At 49.0% G+C, this 26600-nt stretch overlaps 1 protein-coding gene across 1 annotated transcript in view; it reads left to right on the top strand.

The window, feature by feature from the left end:
• Positions 1-268: 268 nt before the first annotated feature.
• KL (klotho) overlaps positions 269-26600 on the top strand; it is a 41333-nt gene continuing 15001 nt past the window's right edge. Inside the window, exon 1 of the mRNA XM_084762488.1 lies at positions 269-1136. Within this exon, the coding sequence (XP_084618614.1) occupies positions 312-1136 (825 nt within the window). The 5' untranslated portion in view covers positions 269-311. The remainder of the gene's footprint in view (positions 1137-26600) is intronic.

The following is a 26600-nucleotide window of genomic DNA, read 5'->3' as shown; positions in this document are numbered from 1 at the left end:
GACGCGGAAATACCTCAGGATGGAGGATTTGGGATTGTGTGATGCGGGATCCGCCGCTCCACAAGCTGCGTGTAGCAGGTGCTTGCTGTCGGACGTTCCCAGTACAGAGGGCGGGCGATGCGCTCTCCCCGGCACCCTGGCTGTCTGAGCCCCTGTCCCGCCCCCGTGCCAGGTCCGGCTGGGGGGCGGCGCCTGCTCTGGGTAATCATTGCCCGTGGGGCGCCAGGAGCGGGGGTGGGTACCGCGGGGGGGAGGGTGGCGGGGCGCGGGCATAAAGGGGCGCGGCGCGGTGCCCTCTCTGCTGTCGCAGCATGCCAGCCCTCGCCCCTCCTCGCCGCTTTCCGCAGCTGCTGCTGCTCCGTCTGCTGTCGCTGCATCTGTTGCTGCTTTCCCTGAGCGCCCGCAGCCTTCGCGCTGAACCGGGTCAGGGCGCTCAGACCTGGGCTCGTTTCGCGCGCCCTCCCACCCCCGAGGCCGCCGGCCTCCTCCACGACACCTTCCCCGACGGCTTCCACTGGGCGGTGGGCAGCGCCGCCTACCAGACTGAGGGCGGCTGGCGACAGCATGGTAAAGGCGCGTCCATCTGGGACACGTTCACCCATCACCCTCCGGCCACCTCGGGCGACTCCCCGATCGTCGTGGCGCCGTCGGGTGCCCGGTCGCCTCCCCTTCCCGCCACTGGAGACGTGGCCAGTGACAGTTACAACAACGTCTACCGCGACACGGAGGGGCTGCGCAAGCTGGGGGTCACCCATTACCGCTTCTCCATCTCGTGGGCGCGGGTACTCCCCAATGGCACCGCGGGCGCCCCTAATCGTGAGGGGCTGCGTTACTACCGGCGGCTGCTGGAGCGGCTGCGGGAGCTGGGCGTGCAGCCGGTGGTCACCCTGTACCACTGGGACCTGCCGCAGCGCCTGCAGGACGCCTATGGCGGCTGGGCCAATCGCGCCCTGGTGGACCATTTCAGGGATTATGCCGAGCTCTGCTTCCGTCACTTCGGTGGCCAGGTCAAGTACTGGATCACCATTGACAACCCCTACGTGGTGGCCTGGCACGGGTATGCCACCGGGCGCCTGGCTCCGGGAGTGCGGGGCAGCTCCAGGCTCGGGTACCTAGTTGCCCACAACCTACTTCTGGTGAGTTTGAGGGGCCAGGCAGGAGGCCACCTTGGGGGACAGAGGGCCTGGAAGTGCCAAGGCCACTTCCAGGAAGTCTCACTTGAACCCATTACGAGGTCATCCAGGACTTAGACCTCGCAGTGGGACCCCGCCCCCGTCTCCAGCAGCTCCCGAGATCCCCTTAGAAGTGGAGATAGAAACTGAAATTTCTGCCCTGCGCGCGCTTTAGGGCTCCCAGATAAGGACACTGGACTCCCTCCAGTGAGGAAAGGAGCGAATGCCTTTCCCCAGGTGTTGCAAAGTTCCTAGAAGTAAGGGAAGATTTGTAAGAAGTAGCTGCAGGGATGGAATACAGAGGGTGGGTGAACGCAACAAGCTGCAGACTGGCCTTGCACCCTGCAGGAGCTCCGGGTCAATCCAGTAAAACTCCTCTTCCTAGTGGCACGAGGTTATTTTCTATCTGGTTCAGGGTGTCAAAAAAGCCTCATCGCTGAGCTGTTTGGGCTTAAGCTGTGTCTAGAGGTCCCTTCTGAGGCAGCAGAGGATAGGAACCGCCTTGTGTTCATCATCAATAACTGCCGTGGGTCTGAAGACCCCCTTACACAGTGCAAGATGAGCATGTGAACACAAGATGAGCAGCTTGTGGCTCCCCCAGCATCCGTGTTTCCACAGTGCCATCTCTAGATTACCAGATTCAACCAGTGGTTCTGAATATCTTGGAGATGGATGAAGGCTGCTTCCAAACACTTTCTTACCAGACAGGCACTTTAACCCGCCAAGCTAAGAGTTCTGCTCTAGACACGTTTAATTAACCACAGACAATTGAGGCAGAACAGCACGGGCCTGTTGAGTCGACTCCGTGCTCTGAGCATCCGGTAGCGTGATTGATATTGGCTAAATGGCGTTGTATGCCAGCTTCACAAAACCTGGGTTTGGTGTCAGGTAGGTGCGCATCTTTTTAGACTGTTACTTTTAGAGCAGTGATTCCTGGGTGGTGTTGATCTGCCCATCTTTTAAAGGAACTAACAAACCCTGAAACCAACAAATCAGCCCAGAAAACAGTGGTGTAGAAAACTATTGTGGGGGAGGGGACGGGGGACAACTGTACAGCCTTTTGAGGACAATACACAGGGTCAGTTCCTGCCAGAAACAAATTAGGACCAAGGATCAGTCCTTAAAGTTTAACTGATGCCGATTCTAGTGTCTAGTGTGCATATAATAAACTACGTGTGTGAAAGTGGGCACCTGCTATTCTTTCTGGTAGTCTAACATGAAGCACTGCACTCAACTCTCTCCTCCTTGTCGTCGCGAGTTTAACTTTGCAGCTGCATTTCTGAGGAGTTCCACAAAAGTGTTGCGGAACACTGTTCTCTGTAGAGATGCAGTGGACTTTGTTGCCATCGGTAACTGGCAGGCACGTGGCTCGTTTTTGCTGATGTCGCACTATGAAACCCCAGTCACTGTGAAATAGTAATCTTACTTTTCTATTAATCCCGTTGGGTTTAGAATTTATGTTAAGTTGCCCTGTTAATGTTAGTTAGAAGTGAGGCATCACAAATGAATGCCACTGTGTGAGATTCTTCTATTTTGCTTTGAGTGCTGTTTCTTGGTGTTTGTGTGATTGGGGTGGGGTAGCAAGGAAGTGTTTACTTTATCTGAAAAAGTCCAAATGTGCAGAGTTTGGTAGTGGGAGCTTTGGTTTCGATGCTGGTAGTTTGGGGGAAAATTAGGGGACGCTGAGCCCCCGAGTATTAATTTGCATTTCAGAGTGGAATGCTGGGAAAAGATACCGTGAGCCCACATCTCGCCCCTGTGCTCCCACTAATTAGCAGGTGAACTTCTGGGGTCCCAGAATCACTTTTCATATGACCTGGACAGTCTCAGTCTAGGTAAACTTCCTACAAGTTTGGGGGCCCTGCTCACATTGGAGGTCTCTGTAAATGCGGTTCAGCTTCCTGGTGCTAGCTTGGACCTTGACCGTGGGGTAGGGTAGGGTAGGATGGGATGGGGTGCGGGTGAAGTGAAAGAAAGTTCTTTCAGAGCATAGCTCTGGCTGCTTTGCTCCTCTAAGTAAGCCTTCCTTCTCTGGCTGGCAGTCAGACGGTTCAGCTTCCATGGCTCTCAAGGAAAAGTTCTTGACAGCCCCCAAAGTCTAGAGCTTGGGGGAGGGTCTAACCTGAGGGTGCCCCTGAAATTTTGTTCTGCCTGTGGATTTCTTTCTTTTTTTTTTAGGATAGTAGACTGGTTTATTTCAGTTTTATGATATATAAAATGGTATTCATATGGTTATTATAGTATTTTTTTATTTTTTTAAATTAATTTATTCATATTACATCTCAACTGTTATCCCATCCCTTGTATCCTCCCATTCCTCCCTCCCTCCTGCTTTCCCCCTACTCCCCTCCCCTATGTCTGTGACCGAGGGGGACCTCGCCCCCCCCCCATATGTGCTCTTACTGCCTGTGGATTTCTGAGTGCTCCAGAACCAAGTTAAAGGTACATTTGGCTCCACCCTTCCTCATTCAGAGGGGGACTTCTGGCGTGTCTTGTATCACAGCTCACATCTTGGCTGGTCTATCACATCCCATTTCTAAGCCGTTGCTCCTACTTCCTTGACTTCATTCCTCAGCTCAGTTTTCAGATCCCCACTGCCTCAGGCTTTCTATCGCTGTGATGAGGCACTGTGATGAAGAGGAAAGCGTTTATTTCCTCTTACAGCTTATAATCCATCATCCAGGGAAGTTGGGGCTGGGACCCAAGGCAGGAGCTGATGCAGAGGCCATGGAGTGGAGGGGCGCTGCTCACTGGCTTGCTCCCCATGGCTTGTTCAGCCTGCTTTCTTATAGAACTCAGGGCCACTGCTCAGGGATAGCACCACCCACAGTGGGCTGGGCTTTGCCACATCAATCACTAATTAAGAAAAAACGCCCCACAGGTTTGCCTACAATCCAGTCTTACAGAGGTATTTTCTCCAGTGGGGTCTCCTCCTCTTGGATGACTCTGGTTTGTGTCAGGACATAAAACTATCCAGCACACCCACTCTCCCCTGTGTGGGTACCCTGGACATTCCTTTTGTTTCCTGTGTGCCTTCTTCACTGTGCCTGCAAAGTTAAAGATCCAGAGCAATTTTCTTGGGGCCTCCCCTCTGGAAGCCCTCCATGTGAGTCTTGAGACACCCTCTCCCACAATCCCAAGCACCCAGGTGCAGTCTCCACCTGGGGCTTCTCTGAGCACCTGACTCTGATAATCTTGTCCACTTAGCTAACCAGGGAGGCCGTAAGTACCATGCTCAGGACCAAACTCTCCCTCCCCCATCGGCGTAAGGGTTCTTTGCTCTTCCACTCGGTCAGGCTGCAGTTCTAACTCTTCTCTTGCATCTTCCTCCCTCCTCTGTCCCTCCCTCCTCCCTCCCCCCTTCTTTCTTTATGTCTCACTGGGCATTTGGCCTAGGACCTTGAACATGCTTGGCAAGCACTGCACGACTGAGCTATATATGAGGGGGACCAGGCCACCCTTAATTTTGCCTCAGTGATGCCCCAGCTTGCTCCCTTGCTCCTGCTGTGTGGCCTGGTGGGTGTATTCTGAAAGAGCATCATCGTGTGTGAACACCACAAGTCCCTGCTTGCTGGAACCCTCCCTACACCTTAAGCACCAGTTTGCGCACTCCTTCAGCCTCACACTGGAACATCATTCTGTCCTTCCATGGAATTCCAAGATCCTCTGCTGCTGTTTATCACAGCATCTGTGTTTAATCCCTCACCTTTCCCTCTCTCTCTCTACTCCGTTAGGCGGGCAATTTCTTTAGGCAAGAAACCTTGTTCCCTTTGCCGGCTTCTTTCTTAAATGCCGGGCTGGGTCTGGAGAGGTGGCTCTGTAGATAAGAGTGCTTACTGCTCTTGCAGAGACCAGCGTTCTGCCCCCAGCACCCACAGGGATGCTCACAATGGCCTTTAACTCCAGTTCCAAGTGATCTGGAATCCTTTCATGGCTTCTGTGGCTCCTGTGTGCCCAAGGTACACATAAACTCAGCAGGCTCACACACACACATAAATGAAAAGAAAATCTGAAGAAGAAGAAGAAGAAGAAGAAGAAGAAGAAGAAGAAGAAGAAGAAGAAGAAGAAGAAGAAGATTTGCTCTTGTCGGGTGTTGGCTGCCTTCCAGCTACTCAATGGCTTGCCTTTGCCTTCACAACTTTCCTCTTAGGGAAGCTGTTCCTCATGTCAGTGTGTCTGTCTATCCAGCCATCTTGAGGTGGGATGGGAGACCAAGGCCCAATCAAAAACTACAATGAGCACAGTGTGCAAGCTGGCATTCAAAACCAACCATTAAGGGTCACTGCCATGGCTGCACTGTGACGGCTTCCAGTTAGAAGTTACCAGAAGTCACTCTGCCACATGACCAAGATGCTGTCAGAACGGGGTGAGCATCGGTCTGTGTTAACCTGAGTGAGTATTGGAGAAAACTTTGTGTCCTGGTTGAATGCTTATCCCCCAAACAATTAATGTGCAGGCATTCGGATGACACACAGAGTGTACTTTCAAGCCACACTTCAGGAATTTCTTCTTATTAAAATGTCTTTGAAAGTATCAGTTGGGCTGAAGGTTAATACATTTTATGGAACATGGTTGAGTTCGGTGTGCATTTAATGAGAAACGGTTAAACCGCCTCTCAAGGCACTTGACTTGCTTCTCTGCGCATACCTGGTTGAACACAATGTTCTCTGGAGGTTAAAGTCAAGTCCGAGAAAAAGAAGGAGTGAAATATTTTTAAACCATAGCAATGTTCTTAAAATGTCAATTGTGGGGCTGGGAGATGGCCTCATGGTTGAGAGCGCACACTGCTCTTACAGAGGATTAAAAGCAATTGTTCAAAACGCCAATTGCTTACCAGGCCACAGAGGAAGAGGATGCAGACAGTCCTGATGAGACTTGATAGGCTGGGTTCAGTTGGTAGGGAAGAAGGGCTCCCCAGGAGGACTAGGGGAAGGAATGGGAGGGAGGGGTTGGGGAGAAGGTGGAAACTAGGGAGGAGGCTACAATTGGGATGGGAAGTGAGTAGATTTTTAAAAATAAATTAACAATTTTTTTAAAAAAAAAGATTTATTTATTATTATTTATACAGTATTCTGCCTGTATATGAGCCAGCAGTCCAGAAGAAGATAGCAGATCTCATTGTAGATGGTTGTGAGCCACCATGTGGTTGCTGGGAATTGAACTCAAGATCTATTGGAAGAACAGTCAGTGCTCTTAACCTCTGAGCCATCTCTCCAGCCCTAAATTAACAATTTTAAAAAGCCAATTGCTTGGAGGTGGTAAAAAGAGGAGATGTGAACGGCTGCAGACTTACATAACTCCAGGGTCGCTTTTCTGAGCACAGCGAGCACCCACAGCTGCTGGCTGGAGTGTAGCCCAGCCATGGCATCTCTACATTAGTCAATTCATAGTTTTTGAAAGTTTGTTGTTCTATACTATTTTTGAAGCATTTGGGTGATGGGTGAGGATGGAATGCATATGCCTGCTGGGAGGAGGGAGGTAGGGAGTGGGGCACATGCTACAATAACATCAGTGTTGCGTGCTCTGAGGTCTGCATCGTCTTTGGGAATGCCCCAGGACTTATAACACGTATTTAATCAGCCACACAGTGTAGTATTTATGTATTCCTGTGCTTTATTGAATGTTATTGTTGTGAGACTAGTTATTACTGTATCCAAGAATACATTCTTTTTGTTTGCTTGTTTGTTTGTTTTTTGTTTTGTTTTGTTTTTCGAGACAGTGTTTCTCTGTGTAGCCCTGGCTGTCCTGGACTCACTTTGTAGACCAGGCTGGCCTCGAACTCACAGAGATCCTCCTACCTCTGCCTCCCGAGTGCTGGGATTACAGGCGTGCGCCACCACACCCATCTAAAAAATTAAATCTTTTTGATGATTTTAAATGAATTTTACCAAGATTTGTTCAGATTTTTGAAATGAAATGCTGGCCCTTGTTTAATCTTTAAAAAGATACATATTTAGTGAAATGTGTGGCGAGAGTCGGAGTACTTTTCAAGCTGAAAGCAGTTAGGGACGTAGACTTTAAGTGTAGTAATTATGTAAAATGTATCTCCAGGTCAGCAAGTGCCCTTTTAGTTGATGAGTAGAATGGTAGGGTAGGGAAGGGCCTGGGGATGCACATCAAATTTCACCCCAGGATAAACTCTCAGGGGTCCTCTATCTCCTGCCAGACTCTCCAGCTCACCTCTGCCCCTCTCAGGTCACCCCTGGGTTTCATCTTTTGGTTTGAAGAGACGACTGCTGATGTACAGCACTCAGTCCCTGGTTGTCTCCTTACCTTCTTAAATCTCAAAGAACAAAATAAACCAGGTTTACATGGAACAGCTCCTGTGGGGTGAATGTTTGTGTCCCTCCAAAACAGGATGAGAACCAATTGCTGTTGTAGTAAGAGGAGCCTGTTGGGTGTGGGTGGAGCCTGGTGTGAAGGTGGAGCCTGGTGTGGGGGTGGAGCCTGGTGTGTGGGTGGAGCCTGGTGTGAAGGTGGAGCCTGGTGTGAGGGTGGAGCCTGGTGTGAGGGTGGAGCCTGATGTGAGGGTGGAGCCTGGTGTGAGGGTGGAGCCTGGTGTGAGGGTGGAGCCTGGTGTGGGGGTGGAGCCTGGTATGGGGGTGGAGCCTGGTATGGGGGTGGAGCCTGGTGTGTGGGTGGAGCCTGGTGTGTGGGTGGAGCCTGGTGTGTGGGTGGAGCCTGGTGTGAGGGTGGAGCCTGGTGTGTGGGTCGAGCCTGGTGTGTGTGTGGAGCCAGGTGTGTGTGTGGAGCCTGGTGTGTAGGTGGAGCCTGGTATGTGGGTAGAGCCTGGTGTGAGGGTGGAGCCTGGTGTGAGGGTGGAGCCTGGTGTGAGGGTGGACCCTGGTGTGGGGGTGGAGCCTGGTGTGGGGGTGGAGCCTGGTGTGTGGGTGGAGCCTGGTGTGGGGGTGGAGCTGGTATGGGGGTGGAGCCTGGTGTGTGGGTGGAGCATGGTGTGTGGGTGGAGCCTGGTGTGAGGGTGGAGCCTGGTGTGAGGGTGGAGCCAGGTGTGTGTGTGGAGCCTGGTGTGTAGGTGGAACCTGGTATGTGGGTAGAGCCTGGTGTGAGGGTGGAGCCTGGTGTGAGGGTGGAGCCTGGTGTGAGGGTGGAGCCTGGTGTGTGGGTGGAGCCTGGTATGTGGGTGGAGCCTGGTGTGAGGGTGGAGCCTGGTGTGAGGGTGGAGCCTGGTGTGAGGGTGGAGCCTGGTGTGAGGGTGGAGCCTGGTGGGGGGGGTGGGCAGGGAGCCTGGTATGGAGGCAGAGCCTGGTGTGGTGGTGGGACCTGGTGTGGGGGTGGAGCCTGGTGTGAGGGTGGAGCCTGGTGTGAAGGTGGAGCCTGGTGTGTGGGTGGAGCCTGGTGTGAGGGTGGAGCCTGGTGTGAGGGTGGAGCCTGGTGTGTGGGTGGAGCCTGGTATGTGGGGGGTGTGGGCAGGGAGCCTGGTATGGAGGCAGAGCCTGGTGTGGTGGTGGGACCTGGTGTGGGGTGGAGCCTGGTGTGAGGGTGGAGCCTGGTGTGAGGGTGGAGCCTGTTGTGTGTGTGGAGCCTGGTATGTGTGTGGAGCCTGGTATGGAGGTGGAGCCTGGTGTGAGGGTGGAGCCTGGTGCGTGTGGGTGGAGCCTGGTGTGTGGGTGGGTGGGTGGAGCCTGGCTGTGTGTGTGTGTGTGTGTGTGTGTGTGTGTGTGTGTGTGTGTGTGTGTGTAGCCTTGTATGGGGGTGAAGCCTGGTGTGGGAGTATGGGTCTTAGATTGTGAACCATTAACGCTGGTACTGATGGAGTGGGTAAGGCATCCTAAGATTGGATCTGTAGCAAAGGAGAGCTTGGCCTCTGCTTGCTGTCTCTTCTGAGTATAGTCTATCACCATGTGGTGTCCTCTGTCCCATGATGCAATGGGAAAGGTGTGTGTAGCCCCTTTATCTTGGACTTCTTAGCTGTATAAACGGTGAAATCAACTTTTCTTTCAAAATTATCTAGACCATGATATTGCTATAGCAACACAAAATGGACAGAGGCAAAAAGCTTTCTAAATATTTGAAAATGTTAGTGTGTGCCTCGTAAGTGGTTCCCCTGTGTGCTAAAACATTTGCTGGGACCATGACACTTCAGAACTTTTCTCAAGAGCTCACAGTGTAGCAGGAAGGTATGGGGCTGAATTCCAAGACCACAAATGTAAACACTGAATGGGCCTCTTGATCATCTGACCCTTGAGCATGAGATGGGGCAGAAGAGACAGGAAGATGGTTTGGGGTTGCTTGGGTCCACCTTTACCCCATAGAGTTTCACTTAGAGAAGTTGACGGATGTAGAGGATTGGGCATGGACTCAGGACAGGCTTCAGCACAGGTCTAGCACTCCCGGTGCCAGTGTGCATTTATAACTCCTTCTGCAGGGCTGCAGCTCCTTCTGTGTGGTTGCAGCTCCTTCTGCGTGGTTGTAGCTCCTTCTCATGGTTGTAGCTCTTTCTGTGTGGTTGTAGCTCCTTCTTGTGGCTGTAGCTCTTTCTGTAGAGTTGTAGGTCCTTCTGTAGGGCTGTCGCTCCTTCTGTAGGACGGTAGATCCTTCTATAGGGTTGGAGCTCCTTCTAGGGTTGTAGCTTTTTTTTTTTTTAAGGATTGTAACTCTTTCTGTAGGGTTGTCGTTTTTCTGTAGGGTTGTAGCTCTTTCTGCAGGGTTGTAACTCTTTCTGTAGGGTTGTAGCTCTTTCTGTAGAGCTTCAGCTCCTTCTGTAGCATTGTGACTCTTTCTGTAGGGCTGCAGTTCCTTCTGTAGGGTTGTAGCTCTTTCTGTAGGGCTTCAGATCCTTCTGCAGGGTTGTGGCTCTTTCTGTAGGGCTGCAGCTCCTTCTGTAGGGTTGTAGCTCTTTCTGTAGGGTTGTAACTCTTTCTGTAGGGTTGTAACTCTTCCTGTAGGGTTGTAACTCTTTCTGTAGGGTTGTAGCTCTTTCTGTAGGGCTTCAGCTCCTTCTGTAGGGTTGTGGCTCTTTCTGTAGGGCTGCAGATCCTTCTGTAAGGTTGGAGCTTCTTCTGTAGGGTTGGAGCTCCTTATATGGTGCTGTGTCCATGGCTTCAGTGGCTAAGAGGCCCTTGTAGTGTCTCTGGGAGCACTCTACCCCTTCCTTGGTGCCACTTCTTTCTGGATCCTGACCACAGATCCTCTCTCTTCAACCCTTTCCCTACTCATTTCCCAAGTTCTCCCATAAGGCATGGTGCTTCTGTGCACACTAGGAGGCCTTGCTTACAGAGAGACGGGGACAGAAAGGAGAGGCCATTCAGTCTGTGCTCAGGTGTGCTCTTCCTGAAGTGAAAGCCCACTCACAGCAGCATGGCTTTTTTTTCCTGTTTGATATGTGTGAGAGCTTCCCTGGGCTTCTGTTGTATCTAGTATGATATCTTTGGGATACAGTTAAGTGGGGGACTTTGTACCTCTTACTGGATAGGGCCACATATCCAAGCCTGTATTACCCACCAGAGGAGCCGACAGGCTCCTTTGTCCTTCACTCTGGGAGGGGCTGGGTACAATATGGCAAGCTTAAAGTGACAGTGTTTGCTTTGTTTACGTTGCCACAAAGAGAGAGACAAGGTAAGACTCTCCTCCTACTCACTTATAGATTAATAGAGGAGACGTAACAACCATTGGGTCATCTCACTAGAACACTTTGAAGACCTTAGAAGGAATAAGTGACTATAGCAGGGGCACCAAGGAGCAACAAGACAGTCGTTGGGTGGGAGGGCAGAGGAGTGTTTGGGAAAACTATACAGGGGAGAACAAGGGATGCCCGGCTTTCTGGACCAGGCAGTGTGTCCTAGGATGGGCACAACTGGGTTCCCATAACGCTTTTTTTGTATGGAAACATCTGGTGAGTCCTGTTCTGGGCTGCGGGTGCCAGACACACCAAATAGGCAGCACATAGTGGAGGAAATCTGTGACACAGCCCTTGCCGAGTCGAGGCGAGTAAGCGGAAGGTGACAGTACACTCAGGATTCAATACTTGAAAGCCATGGGTGAGAAAAGGCAAGGAGCTGGAGGGATGAGGCCTGGGGATCCTCAAGGCATCTCGCCTCATTTGCTGTGCAGAGCAGTTGTGGCCCAAGCACAGAGCAGGCAGGTCTATGGCCCCGATGTACAAGACTGCACTGGTAGCTTTGGCTGTCACCTCATTGAGGGCTTGGATTCATCTATAGACAGCTAGTGTCACCAGGCTCTTAACTCCTGGTGCATTGCTGTTGAGCCAGATTGTGCCTGTTGTCTCCTGTGGTAGTCTATCTTTAAATTTACAATCTTACTAAATGTTACCAAGGAGGGAGCTTCCCATAGGTAGAAGGCCACTTTTTTAAAATTGGAGATAAGAGCTGGGCGTGGTGGCGCACATCTTTAAGCCCAGCACTTGGGAGGCAGAGGCTGGAGCATTGCTGTGAGTTCGAGACCAGCCTGGTCTACAAAGTGAGCCCAGGATAGCCAAGGCAACTCAGAGTAACCCTGTCTCGAAAACAAACAAAATAATAATAATAATAATAATAATAATAATAATAATAATAATAATAGGAGATAATAGAAATCTAGAAACCTTTCTGGATCAGCATAAGGAATAGTGTCACATGAATTTAGGGGAATCTTCTTTCTTTCCTTTTGTTTTTTTTTCCCCGAGACAGGGTCTCTCTGTGTAGCCTTGGCTGTCCTGGGCTCACTTTGTAGACCAGGCTGGCCTTGAACTTACAGTGATCCACCTGCCTCTGTCTCCTGAGTGCTGGGATTAAAGGCGTGCACCACTACACCCGGCTGGTGAAATCTTCTTAACTGGCTGGTGAAATCTGATGTAAAATTAGAATGCTGTACATGGTCCGCTGTGAGGAGAGAAGAGCTGGCCTGACACAGGTTTTCTGCATCTCCTGTGGAGATGTGTGTGGATAACACTGGCTCCCTTCACAGTTCCCAGACTTGCCTGTCCTTTCTTTTTCCAGAAACCCCACCTGACATGCAGATCCAAGAGTCGAGTAGGACTTTCCATCTGTCCTTCCAAAAGCTGTCCTCCCTATCTGTGATGGTTGATTTTGGTTAACTTGACACACACTTACACACTTGGGAAGACAGATTCGCAGCTGAATCTGTCTCCACCAGATTGGCCTGTGGGCCTGTGGACATGTCTGGGGGGGATTTTTTTTTAATTGCTGGTTTATGTAGGAAGGCTCAGTCCACGGTGGTCAGTGCCATCCCTAGGCAGCTGGTCCTGGGCTGAAGAAGAAAGTCATGTGAGTGAGTGAGCCAGGGGTGGCAGAGACGGTGGAGGTACAAGGCAGTGAGCAGTGCTCCTCTTTGGTCTCTGCATCAGTGCCTGCATTGAGGTTGGTGACTTGCCTTCTCTTCATCATAGATGGTAGCATGTAAGCCAGATGAATCCTTCCCTTCCGCACGTTGCTCTTGGCTGTGTTTATCATAGCAGCAGAAAAGCAAATGAGGACACTTTTTAACTAAACCTCAACATGTGGTTGAAATGGGTTGTGTGTCCCCTGCAGGGAAGAGGGAGCACTCAGAGGGTGGGAGGAGGGAGAGCGCAGTGTGCCCTGGGGCCGTCCCTGAAGCTCACAGGAGTTCCCTCTCATGTGCACCATGGTTCGTGTGACTTGCAGTGGCAAATGGGACAGCGTTCGTGTGATAGGAACAAAGGCTGTGAACGTCCCCCTGGGGTTTCTCTCTCAAGTAGGCTTCTGTATGTGTGGGTGTCATGGCTGGGGTTTCTATTGCCGTGGTTTATCACTTTTAGTTAGTTCTTTGATAAATTTGTACACTGTACTTTGATCACTTCACCCTTCTCCAAACTCCTCCCAGCCACCTTTTCCATGTCAAACCAATTTTGTGTCGGCTTTATAAAATTGTTTAAACACACACACACACACACACACAGAGAGAGAGAGAGAGAGAGAGAGAGAGAGAGAGAATCAAGTCCAATGTATGGTCAACCTATTAGGAGCCACATCCAAGAAAGCTGACTCGCCCTTTCTGTCAGCTATTATCTGCTGACAGCTCCTGAGGAGGGGTCCATGTCCTCCTTCCCTTTCCAGGGGAGGGGTGAGGTCCATGCCCTCTTCCCTTGCATGCTGGGGATTTTCTGGCTTGGGCCCACACAGGTCTTGTGCATGCTGTCTCAACCACTGTGAGTTCATATGTGCAACTGCTCTGTTGGGCTAGGAAAACATGACTTCACTGTAGTCACATCCCAGTCTCCCACACCTCCCAATGTGGTTGTGAGCTCCCTCCTTCTAGTGAGTGGCTACAAACCTAATCTCTGTTCAGCAAAAATCCTGAAAAGTGTGTGTGTGTGTGTGTGTGTGTGTGTGTGTGTGTGTGTGTGTGTGTGTAAGGGGAATGATTCCAACTACTCATGTCAGGCAAAAGCACAATGAAGAGGTAAATAGAAAATATATGAAAACTGACCTCATAGGTCCCAGAGAGGTAAGCGCAGGCAACTGTTACCAGCCTGGAAGTGATGGGGACATCAACCAGTGAGCAGAAAGGGTGAGGAGGGGTTGATAGGCGCCCAGAGATGGGGGTTGAAGTCCCAAGCTCATGGGCGTCCGTCTCCAGGCTTCCCTGTGGGAGTCATGGATTGTCCAGCTGGGAACACACATGTGCTTAGGGAGCTGCTTGCTACTGGCTCTGTGGTCTTGGGAACCTGGAGAGGAGGATGAGGATGGAGAGCTCCGATCCAGACCACAGGTGACAGGGCAGGACTGAGTTTTGAATAACTTATATCAGATTACAAAGCGTCGCCATGGCAGCAATCATGATTTATGGCAGGCTTTATGGTGTGGGCGATCAAAGCAGATCTAGTTCCTTCTGGGCCCACTGGACGTCCCAGCTGAATGCAGCCACACTGCTCGGTTCCACTGTACAACAGAAGCGCATACCAGAACAGCCTGGCCCCACTCAGCTCACAGCAGCAGCAGCAGCAGCAGAAAGCAGATCTTTATTGTGTCGACCTTCTAAATAGGAGGTATTTCTACTTTACCTTAGGTAAGAGAAACAGCAGGAAACAATGAAATGATGATTCAAGAGACTGTCCTAGAACTGAGGACAGGAAATTCCATATAGATGTGATACCATAGGAAGGTCATGGCAGGATATACCTGAGGTGGTGAGGCAAAATCCTTCCTCTCCAAGGGACCCAGACACCTTTTTACTTTTTTTTTTTTTTTTTTTTTGCTGTGATAAAACACCATGACCAAAAACAACTTTTGAAAGAAACTATGGTTCCAGAGGGAGAGCCACAATGGTGAGGGAGGCTGGAGAAGGAAGCCGAGAGATCACATCTTCAACCGCAAACAGGAAGCCGAGAGAGCAAACTGCAAGTGGAGCGAGGCTCTCACTCTCAGAGGTCACCCCTAGTGACACACTCCTCCAGCAAGGCTCATCTCTTAAAGGTTCCGCAATCTCTCCCAAAGGGCCCACCAACTGGGGACCAAGTGTTCAACCATGGCTGTTGCTCGAAGCCATCAGCACACGTGACTTCTGGAAATTTCGCAGTGGTTTCTTGGATCTACGTATTCCAGGGCCTCATTCTGTCCTGGGCATGCCAACCCTACTACATCCAGCCTGGCCTGGAGAGGGGCACCTGCATTTATAACAGGTGCTTCTTCCTGAAAAGCGTATTCCTAAGGACTTTGGTGAAGAGTGTGTGTCCCTGTAGAGTGCCCTGTGAAGTGGCCTCCTCCAGTGAGGAGTGTAGCTTGACTAACATCCTGGTCCCCGTCTGGTCGCTCCTCTCAGCTTCCTTCCTTCACAAGCTGTTGGGGCGACACTGAAGGGCAGTTTTCACCTGTTCCACACTGGCCCCTACTTCCTACAGACTTCTCAGAGTCATCTCTGCAGGGAACCTGCCCTATGTCCCCTCTGTGTTTGGGACCAGGGTTGGAAAGTTTATTTCTGGAGCAAGTGCCCTGTAGTTAGTGAATTATTCTGCCTTCTCCTGTCTTTTTCTTTGGCCAAAGACTCTCGAAGTTGAATCCCAGTGACACTCGTCTGGTGCTAGCCAAGCTTGCTAATGCTTGAAGCTGCTTTGCTGTGTGGCTTCCCCCTCCTCCGCCCCTCCCCCCCCCCCCTTGATCCTCCCAGCTGTCTCCAGATGTGTTAAACCAGAACTGACACTTAGAAGCTTGTGGTACCTCTTGCTTTTTTTTTTTTAGGAGAGAAGCCTCTTCAGCTACAGAAGTGCTGCTACTTGCTAGAAAGCCCTGGTGGACCAGGGCTGAGAGTTTGCAGAGACATGCCCTTTGAGGCGCATAACACTGCGTCGTCTAGAGTCTCAGGCTATCCCAATCAGGACTTTGACCTTGATATGTCAGATCCATCTTGGCTGAACATTGAATCACCACCCCCCCTATCCCCCCCCATCTCTGGAACTTTCCGAGGTGCTATGTGAATTGCTAAGAGGCATCAACTCTTTTGCTGCTAAATAAGAATCTCTCTGTGTGGTGCCCGTGAGAGCCTGTGGCTTTCACACTGACATGGTTTCTTCTGTATTGAGCAGACCTCAGTACAATACAGATGGAAGCAGTATTGGCATGCCTGAGTCACTGTGGGTCCTTTGCTCAGGTTGCCCCCGGTGAAATATTCATCAGCTGAGGCTGTGGTAGGGGGCTGCCTACTTCTACATAGTGCCGGCATGCGTTCTCATCTTCAAAGAAGTATGTTGGCTCCACAGACCCACTTAGTTAGTTCAAGTCTTATGAGAAGCAGATGTCAAGGCAAGGTTAAATAAGTGTGCAGGGGACTCACCTGAGGGATGGTGATGAACGATAAAGGGGAAGGAGGCAGAGAATGGGAGCAGCTCATCCGATCGTGATGCACACGTGATGTCTGTAAAGGGCAGGAAGCGGGACGCAGTGGGAAGGTTCTCAGATGTGCCCCTGGATCTAAGAAAGATCTACCGAGTCTGTGGCCACGGTGGGAGTTCGTGTCTCACTGCAATGCCTACACCAATACCTCTGACGTTTTCTGTCTGTTGTGTGGGAACAGCCACCACCACCACCAACAAAACATGGCTGTAGCGGTGCCCCTAAGGAGGTGACAGCTGGTGTCACCACTCACATGTGCTCCTGACAGCAGGAAGGCCAGATGACATATTTCTATGGCCACCACAGAGGCCAGTGAGCAGGGCCATCCTAATGAAAATTATTTCCAACCTAGGACTTAATACTTATCTATATTATCAATCACTCATGAGGGTAAAGTATGGGACTTCCAAGCTAGCCAGCACCTCAAAAACAAAACAAAGTCTCCATAAGCCCTGCCTCGGGAAGCTTCTAAAGAGTAGCTTCCATGTAAAATCACAGAGACAGAAGAAAGAAGACACAGTATGCACAGACCACGTCTAAGCCTGGAATGTGATGATGAAGAACAGGCCTGGGAGGCGAGCCCTGTTGTAGGCTCCACTAGGAGCCAGAGTGGAAAGGGAGAAGATTCCAGAAGTATGTCTACAGGTTGATGGGAGCTAACAGGAACCCATGCTGGAAGGATGCTGGGTATGGTACGATTGGGGAACCACAAGCACAAAGGGCACCAAGCAAATGAAAAACCCACATGACCGTTAACATAAAAAACTGAACAAAACTAAGGAAAGCAGACGTCATTGCCACGTTGCTCATCTGTGACTGATGCTTACAACGATGGAACAAGCCTGCACTGGGTGTCAGTGAAACCAGAAGCTCCTGCAAGGCTGATCTGTCAGTGTGAGATGGCTACACTGCTGGCTTCCATAACTGGAAGCCAATGCATGCAGTCTACAGCAAGAGAGTGTGAGCAATGTACATTAAAAAAAAATACAAAGGTTGGGGGCTGGAGAGATGGCTCAGTGGTTAAGAGCACTGCCTGCTCTTCCAAAGGTCCTGAGTTCAATTCCCAGCACCCACATGGCAACTCACAACTGTCTGTAATTCCAAGATCTGACACCCTCACACCAATGCACATAAAACTAAATAAAAATATTTAAAAAAAAAAATACAAAGGCGTGACTGCATAGTGATTTTTTTTCCCTCTAGGGAGGAAAGCTGGAAAGAAATGGATTGAGCGGGATGGTGAACTGTAATTTTTCTTCTAGATTCCTCAGAACTATAGTTGACTTTTTAAAAGCTTTGTTTTTGTTTTGTGTCTACATGTGTTTGCCTGTATGTCTGTATATATGTATATGTGTATATATATGCACCATGTATATGCAGTGCCCGTGAGGCCATTGGATCCCCTGGAACCACAGGCAGTTTTTTGTTGTTGTTGTTGTTGTTGTTGTTGGTTTGGTTTGGTTTGGTTTTTCGAGACAGGGTTTCTCTGTGAAGCCTTGGCTGTCCTAGACTCACTTTGTAGACCAGGCTGGCCTCAAACTCAGTGATCCTCCTGCCTCTGCCTCCCGAGTGCTGGGATTAAAGACATGCGCCGCCGTGCCTGGCCCACAGGCAGTTTTGAGACGCCACGAGGGTACTTGGAATTGAACTTAGCTCCTCTGCAAGATCAGCCAGTGTTCTTAACTGTTGTGCCATCTCTCAAGCCACAGTATTGGGCTTTTTAAAACATAAACGTATATTACTGTGATAAAAATAAAGAGGAAATAGGTGTTTTAGCATCACTTTAAAGATGAATTTGTCACAGCATTCCAGCCCATAGTGCTCACTTTGAGTCAAGCTCTGGAACATGTTTGTGTTTTTAGAATAATGTCTTACAAGTTTTCTTGTCTGATTACAAACACACAGAGGTGGAAATACAGCTATGAGTTCACCCTGTGAGGCAGTGTGAGGCCCCTTTCTTAGTAGAACCCTCCCATTAGCCAGTGGTTAAAACTTCTGTCAGTCTTTGTCACTGAGAAGCAACCATCAAACTTTTGTTTAACTGTTGAAAGCTTTCAAAATGGACATAACTCACTTTTCTTCTTTTTAAGTATGAAGTTACAGCATACAGAGATATAACTATTGTGTTTCTAGATGGGCAATACAATGCCATCAAATTATTTGAGGCTAATTTGCCAGACTTATTCTATTACTGTATTTTTCAGCGTATAAGACAACTTTTTAACCATGAAAAATCTGTACCGAAGTCGGGGGTCGTCTTATATGCCGGGTACTGACCTGCAGCTTGCTTCATATGTCTGGGGCATATAGTGGGGGGCAGAGGGGGTGCCGCAGCCGATTCCCCGCTCTGTGTGGGGAGTATGAAGCAGGAAGGGCCAAGCTGCACACATCTTCCTGTACCTCAATGAGAAGAATGTAAGCGTGGATTGGCTCTCCACCAGAACTCACCCATTCTATTTGGAGGGCTGTGCGGTCCTTGGGTTGAGTGTGGAGCATGCCTTAAAGGGGCAGTGTAGGCTGGCCCTGGCTGTCTGCTGGCATTTAGTAAAGGTCTGTGCCCGGCCTGCAAATAGACAAATGCCCAAGTCTGCTGCACAAGGTGTGCGTTGGCACCAGGGCTTTCCTTTCCTTCTCCTAAGATTGGAATCCGAGGAAGGGGACTTATTGTTTTAATAAGTCCCCCGGCTGCGCAAGGGAGCAAGGAGCATGCCTCTATGTAGACTATCTCCCTCCCGTACCGGCCCCCACTGTCAGGATACAGTTTTAGACCTTAACTCTGTGCTCACATGGTGCTTTCTCCACCAGATGAATCTGGACCTCCCCATTTAAACAAGTGGATCTCTGTGAGTTCCAGGCCTGCATGGTCTACAAAGCGGGTCCAGGACAGCCAGGGCTGTTACACAGAGAACCCTGTCTCAAAAACAGAACAAAACAAAACAAACAGCTTTTGCCAGCAGCTCAGCCTAATCGGAAGTAGAGGAAATTACTTCCTGGGACTTCTGGGAGACCACATGACATGAAGTTTACAGGCATTGCTGGTAAAAAAATATCTTTAGAGTTTGGTGGGCTTGCTGTTTCAGCTTCTGAATAGAAGACTCAGCAGGACCCGTTTTTTTTCCCCCACTTTTTAAATTATTTATTAATTCATTCATATTACATCTCAATGGTTCTCCCTCCCTTGTATCCTCCCATTCCTCCCTCCCTCCCACTTTCACCCTATTCCCTTCCCCTATGACTGTGACTGAGGGGGGCCTCCTCCCCCTGTATATGATCATAGGGTATAAAGTCTCTTCTTGATAGCCTGCTATCCTTCTCCTGAGTGCCGCCGGGCCTCCCCATCAAGGGGACATGGTCAAATAAGGGGCACAGAAAATGCTAACTCTGAAAAATTCCTGAAACAAAACATCCAAGAAATCAAGGACACCAAGAAAAGGATCCGCTATTAAAACAGATAACAAACTCCTCTGGGATGACGAGGGTTCCGGAAAACAGACGGAGCTTCCTGCGAAGCACCCCCATCCCCACAGAAGCCAGTTGTTTGTATGTTATGACTTCAACACTGAAGCCAAGAGGCGTATTGTTCTTTCTAAAGCCTCTGGATAAATGTTTGTAAACCAATCCTGGCAAAGACCAAGGACCTCAGCGGCTTTTTCTTTTAATGATAGAAATACTGCCTGGGGGATTATTTCGGACCACAAGGGCAGGCTGTAAGGGACACCATTCCTGGGATTTGGACATGGGGCAGAAGGATTACCTGTGTCGGGGCTGGAGTCTCAGAGCAGGCATGCCTGGACAGTCTTGGCCTTGGGTTCTCTAGAGGTGCTGTTTGCCCCTGGTGAGGAATTCAAAGTCCCTGACAGTGGACGTTTGTTACCTTACAGAACATGGAGAGCAACGCAAAGGCTGCTGGGAGGGGAGCCTGTGGAGTGTCCCCAACAGAGATATGAATAAAAAGGTTTAACCACACCATAGCAATGATACGAGACTCTGGAGAGCACCACTGGAAAAGCAAACAGCTTTGAAACCGCGCCCCTCCCTCTGGCACACCAGGCCTTTGTGTCCCCTCTCCTAGCAGACGACTTGTCATCTAATGTCCTCTGTGACTCACATCGGTAGTGGCTGTCGGTGCCCGCCACACTCCTCTTGCTTAGGGAACGCAGAAGGCCCCAGGAGCAGTGCTGCCATTGTGAGCACTACATGTTCCATCTATTTCAGTGGTCAGGGTCATTGAAGCCACCTTTGGGGTGACTCCACAACCTGTGGCCTGAACAACTTCCTGCCACAAATAGGTGAAAGGGAAGAGGAAGGCAGGCAGAAAGACTGTGTTTTATGAGCCACAAATCCATGAAGTGCATTACACTTTTATGTAGTCTTGCCCTGTCTGTTGACGTATAAGCACATCCACATGTCATTTCCCTGCCCCCTCCCTGCCTCCTTTGAATTGAAGTGTTCTCTTGTGGAAGTGAGTTATTTAAAAAGCAGCGATCCTGGTCTGATCACCAGGAAGGCTCAGGGAGAGTGGGCTAGCCGGGTGAGTCAAAGCAGGAGATCCTGGTGGGAAAGGAGAGCATTTCGTAGAGGTGACAGTTATTGGAGGAAAAAATGCTCGTCTCAGCGTTGCTGAAAGCAGAGAGGACCTGTTTGGTGCGGGTGTGACAGACCAATGTGGGCGATGGCCGTGATAAGTGTTCACCGGAGTGACCCTGTGATGACCTTGAGACGTTGCCCGTCATGTACCTCCTTCCCTTTACCTCACGGTTCCTTCTGGTTCAAGGTTGACGGGTATTAGAAAAACAGAGTTATAAACTGGGACATCGGACTCCTCCATGCCTCCTATAATGACACTGTCTGTCATGTAGCCCAGCAATAATCCTGGCCATGAGCTGTGTTTAATATTTTATTATCATCAGTGATTTATTTTATTTATTTTTTATGTATGTGGGTTTTGCCTGTAAAAATGTCTGTGTGTCACATGCATACAGTCCCTGAGGAGGTGAGAAGAAGACGTCAGATCTCCTGGGACTGGAGTTACAGATGGTTGTGAACTGCTATGCGGGTGCTGGGAATAGAAGCCAAGTCGTCTATACGAGCAGGCAGCTCTCTTAACCTCGGAGCTGTCTCTCCAGGCCTTAGAGGGATTTTTTTTTTTTGGTTTTTTCAAGACAGGGTTTCTCTGTGTAGCCTTGGCTGTCCTGGACTCACTTTGTAGACCAGGCTGGCCTCGAACTCACAGCGATACACCTGCCTCTGCCTCCCAAGTGCTGGGATTAAAGGCGTGCGCCACCACGCCCGGCTCCTTAGAGGGATTTTTGTAGCAATGTGATTTAGTGTTAAGCAGGATGATTCCACAGGTGTCAAGTTCTGCACAATGTGAGCTATACACCTGCCTCTGCCTCCCAAGTGCTGGGATTAAAGGCGTGCGCCACCACGCCCGGCTCCTTAGAGGGATTTTTGTAGCAATGTGATTTAGTGTTAAGCAGGATGATTCCACAGGTGTCAAGTTCTGCACAATGTGAGCTATGAAATTTCTTTTCCCTTCTTTGAAGAAATGTTAAATTACTACTACTACCACTACCACAACCACTATCACTACTGCTACCACTATTACTACTACTGCTACCACTACTATTACTACTACTGCTACCACTACTATTACTACTACTGCTACCACTACTACTATTACTACTACTACTACTATTACTACTACTACTGCTACCACTATTACTACTACTACTACTACTACTACTGCTACCACTACTATTACTATTACTGCTACCACTACTGCTGCTGCTACCACTACCACGACCACTATCACTACCGCTACCACGACCACTATCACCACTGCTACCACTACTACTATTACTACTACTACTACTATTACTACTGCTACTGCTGCTACTATTACTACTACTACTACTACTACTACTACTACTACTACTACTGCTACCACTATTGTTACTACTACTACTACTACTACTGCTGCTGCTGCTACCACTATTATTACTACTACTACTACTGCTACCACTATTATTACTACTACTACTGCTGCTACCACTATTATTACTACTACTACTACTGCTACTACCACTATTATTACTACTACTACTGCTGCTGCTGCTGCTGCTACTATTACTACTACTACTATTACTACTACTACTACTACTGCTGCTGTTGGTATTTGTGAGACAGGGTCTCACTACATGGTTCTACCTGTCCCGGAAATCCCTATGTAGACCATGACAGCCTCAAACTCACAGAGATTTGCCTGCTTTTGCCTCCCAAGTGCTGGATTAAAGGTGTGCATCGTTATCCCTGACTTCTTTGAGGAATTTTAAAGCAAGTGAAGAAGACCTTTTATGCACTCCACTAAGCAAAGCCAAGACAAAATGACATTTTGGACAGGCAGATCTCTGTGAGTTTGAGGGCAGCCTGGTCTACAAAGCGAACTCAGGACAACCAGGGCTACACAGAGAAACCCTGTCTTGAAACGAACAAACAACAACAAAGATGTTCATGCCAGGGGTGGTGTTGGGGGGCAGAGGCCGGTGGGCCTCTGTGAGCTTCATACCAGCCTGGTCTACTTTGTGAGTTTTAGCACAGCCGGGGTATGTAGTGAGAACCTGTGTCCCAAAACCAAAACAAAAGCATTTTAAATATGTAAGCAAACAAATATCTCTTAGTATTCTGCTCCCATAGTCTCTATTATAAATGTATTTTCCCAAAGCCGTGAAGTATTCATCATTTATGCTAGTTATGTGGATAGCATTGTTTTCAGAGCATTCTGGGTACATTCTTAGGTCTGTGCCTTCCATCTGTAAGTTCTGATCATGTATCAATACAGAAGATAGTGTAAAGATCTTTTTGTTCCTACCATGTCTTTCCTGAAAGGTGGCATAGCCTTGAAAAGAGAGCCTCACTGGTTGACTTACGCACCATGATTTCACGTTTCTTTTGTAGAGGTCCACGTGCTTTGGTGAGACACAACCCAGGCAAAAAGAACAATTCAACCACTGGGACACTTGGTGGACAATAAGCCAGAATCATTAGTCCAGTAGCCCTCAACCCGATGCTGCGACCCTCTAATACAGTTCCTCGTGTTGTGGTGACCCCAACCATAAGGTTATTTTGTTGCTACTTCCTAACTGTCATTTTTCCACTGTTATGAACAGTAATGTAAATATCTAATATACAGGATATCTGATATGTGACCCCCCCCCAAGAGGGCATGACCCACACAGGTTGAGAACTGCTGCAGTAAACATTTGGGTGTCTACAATCTAGCAATTCTGAGGACAAATTAAGCATTTCTAACTATAATGTTTTTCAGACATTTTAAGGTGTATATATGAAGCTGATGTTTTTTCTCATTTGTGAGAGTTAGGGATAACGTAAAATTATAAGGTGGAGAGATGAGTGAATTAGTAATTGCGGAATGGCAAGGATTTAATTAGTTGAATGCTCCAAGGCTTCCAGCAAGGGAGAAGTTGAAAACAGCTAAACAATCAGTGTAGAGGAAAAGAGTGGTGGATAATTTTGCAGAGGAAATTCTATAACTCAGGGTGGTTTTCAAACATTGTTTTCTCATATGATGAGCAATAAGTGCTTATTACACAACAGTCAGAAAAATCAGAGAAAGAGCATTAAAAATGTCTTCAGTACCTCCAGGAGAGAATAGATATTAGTCATGCCCTTGGTACAAATCCTTGAAAATGCTGTCCTAGGTGTGTGTGTGTGTGTGTGTGTGTGTGTGTGTGTGTGTGTGTGTGTGTGTCAGAGACAGAGAGAGAGACAGACAGACAGACAGACAGTCAGACAGGCAGACAGATAGACAGACAGACAGAAGGAGACAGAGAGAGGAAGAGAGAGAGAGGCCTTGACATGTTAGAATCATCTGAGAAGAGGGAAATTCAGATGATAACATACCCCCCAAAAGAACAGCCTGTTGGCAATTCTGTGGCTTAGCCTCTTGGCAAAAGATTAATATGGGAGGGTCCAGACCATGGTCCCGCAGTGCCCCCTGGGAAAGTGGTTCTAGGAGGCAGAAGGAGGGAGACAGAACAATCCACGGGGACCAAGCCAGTAAACGATGTTCCTCCACAGTCTCTGTCTGCTTCAGTTCCTGCTTGAGTTACCGACCCGACGTCCCCCGTGATAGACGGAGTGTGACCTGACATATAAGCTGAAACAAACCCTTTTCCCCACATGTTGCTTTGGTTTATCACAGTTCTTTTCCACACAGTGCCACGAGTTAGCTAGCGCTCTACACGATTATCTGTAGCTAAGTACAATTCAGTTAGTGTCTCTCTCTTGGCATCCCTCGGTGATGGGCTGTGATAGGGATATGTAAGCCAAACACACTCTTTCCTCCCTCCAAATTGCTTTTGGTCCTGGTGTCTTTATCGTAGCAGCAGAAAGAAATGAATAAACAGAGTCCTAAGTAGAGGGCTGGGTGATGCCTCAGTCAGTAAGGTGCTTGCTTGAGCTTGGCCTATAGAACCCATGTTGGGAAAAGAAAAGGCACAGTCCCATGCTCTTATAATCCCAGCACTGAAGAGATGGAGACGGCTGGTCCCTGGGCCCACTGGTCCAGCCACCACAGCCTAATGACAGACACTGCCTCAAAACACAAGCTAGAAAGCGCCTGCGGGCTGATAGCAGAGGTAGACAGGCCCGTGCGTGCGCACCTGTGCACGCACGCATGCACACACACATGCACACAGCAGTCCTCACTAAAGGCAAGGCATCCCAGCGGCCATGAGTCTATTCTGTTTATCTACCTTAGTGTCAGCTTAGGCTCTGTTCACCTTCTAAGGGACTCTGTGTGAAAATGGCTGGCTGTTTTGTGGATGGAAAATATAGAAAGCTATTGTGGGAAAATCACTAGATGACTGTTTTGTGGGAGATTTATTGAAATTCTGTTTGGGAACTTCAGTTTATAATCCACGGACTTGTGCTGATACAAATAAGGGGATAATTTGGTCTGTAAACATGGGAATTAGGCCAATCAGCAGGCTGCGTGACAGCTTGACATAGCAGTGACCTTGAGAAAGTCCTCAGACCTGTCATTGTTCTCAGAGTTGAGATGAAGGATGCCAAAAAGGAAGAGAAAGCAAACATGAAAAACAAAAACCCCTCTATTTTCCCTTAAGATGTTTCAGGCCTTTGTCTTTTTAAGAAGTTCACCCCTGGGACCTTACATCACTGTTCTTGGGCATGGAGTGACACACGTGGGCATCTGAAATATTTTCTTTTTATGGACTGCATCTTAATTCTTTCACTGTTGGTCTCAGTTAATTTAATCAAGGTTTTAAATTAACATTCATAGGATTAAACTAATCTTCTAAGAATTATTTCATTTTAATTTTTTTTAAAAACAAAGTGACCTATTGAGTCCGGCCCCTGAGATGTGTTTGAGTGAGGGCTAGTGTCGTCTGCGACTTTTTTTAATAACTAAAAATAAGATGCCAAGCAATAGATATTATGTGGAGAAATTTGTTAAATGAGCATGGGGAGAGAAGGAAGAGGGAAGAGGGATACCTGAGAGAGAAAGAGACAGAGAGACAGACAGAGAGAGACAGACAGAGAGAGACAGAGAGACAGAGAGACAGAGAAAGAGAAACAAGAAAGAGAGAGGGAAGAGAGGGGAGAGAGGGGAGAAGGAGAGAGGGAGAGGTGAGAGGAGAGAGAGAGAGCATGCTCAGTAGGTGAGTTTGGCCCTGGGTAGGGCCACGCCCCATGGCAGGTGGGCAGTGACATCACAGGCAGGTAAGCAGAATGCTAACCGCTTTAGCATCACATGCCGGCTTCCTGCCAGGCATCCTCCATGAGACAGTGCTTCTATGACTTGAAGAGAATTTGATCTTGGGGCTTTCTCTGTTGTCCGTGATCCGTTTCCCCTCTTACATCCCACACATAGCATTTAGTACATCAGCAAACTACACTGATCCACCATCGGTGACAACTTATGCCTGGCCACTTGTCTCTTGGTCTGTCATCATATGTCACCTGGGTCAGTGGTCCAAGCTGCCATTTGTCTGGCACCATCGTCATTGCAGCAGCCGCCTTACCAGTCTCTTGGCTCCCCGCTGCCTTCCCAGTCTGCACCGCACGTCCAGTCATCCAATGACATGACCACAGTGGAAGGATACACACATGGTGTTTTCTAGGTGGCAGTCACAATTGCTACCATCTATGTAAAGACCGAGTAAGCCTCTCCTCCACGGGCCAGAAGCCTTCTCAGATCCTAGAATTGGTGACACGTTTACATACGTAATGCGATGTCTTCGGGGTGGGACCCAAGTCAACACAAAATTCATGTGTGTGTTGTGTGCAGCATATTTCTTCAGGCAAAAGCTAGTACCGGCCAGTTTTTACAGGTCGCCTGCATTTTTGCTGAGAGCCCTGAAATGAGGGCCTGGGCGGCTTTCTCACGTGTGGTGGCTGTATTGGGTCTCAATGAATGTTGACTTTTGGAGCATTTCAGAGTTAGGGTTTTGCGGCGGGGGCATATTCAACCAGCCTCCACTCATTTAGCCCCCATAGGGACGGGAATGAAAGGTGTCATCGCTGTCCCTGTTTAAGTAGAAGAAAGAAACAGACAATA

This window comes from Acomys minous, assembly GCF_964271855.1.
Source record: "Acomys minous genome assembly, chromosome: 16".
Lineage (NCBI taxonomy): Eukaryota > Metazoa > Chordata > Mammalia > Rodentia > Muridae > Acomys > Acomys minous.
Note: the sequence above shows the minus strand (reverse complement) of the source record. Positions and strands in the feature narration are given on the sequence as shown.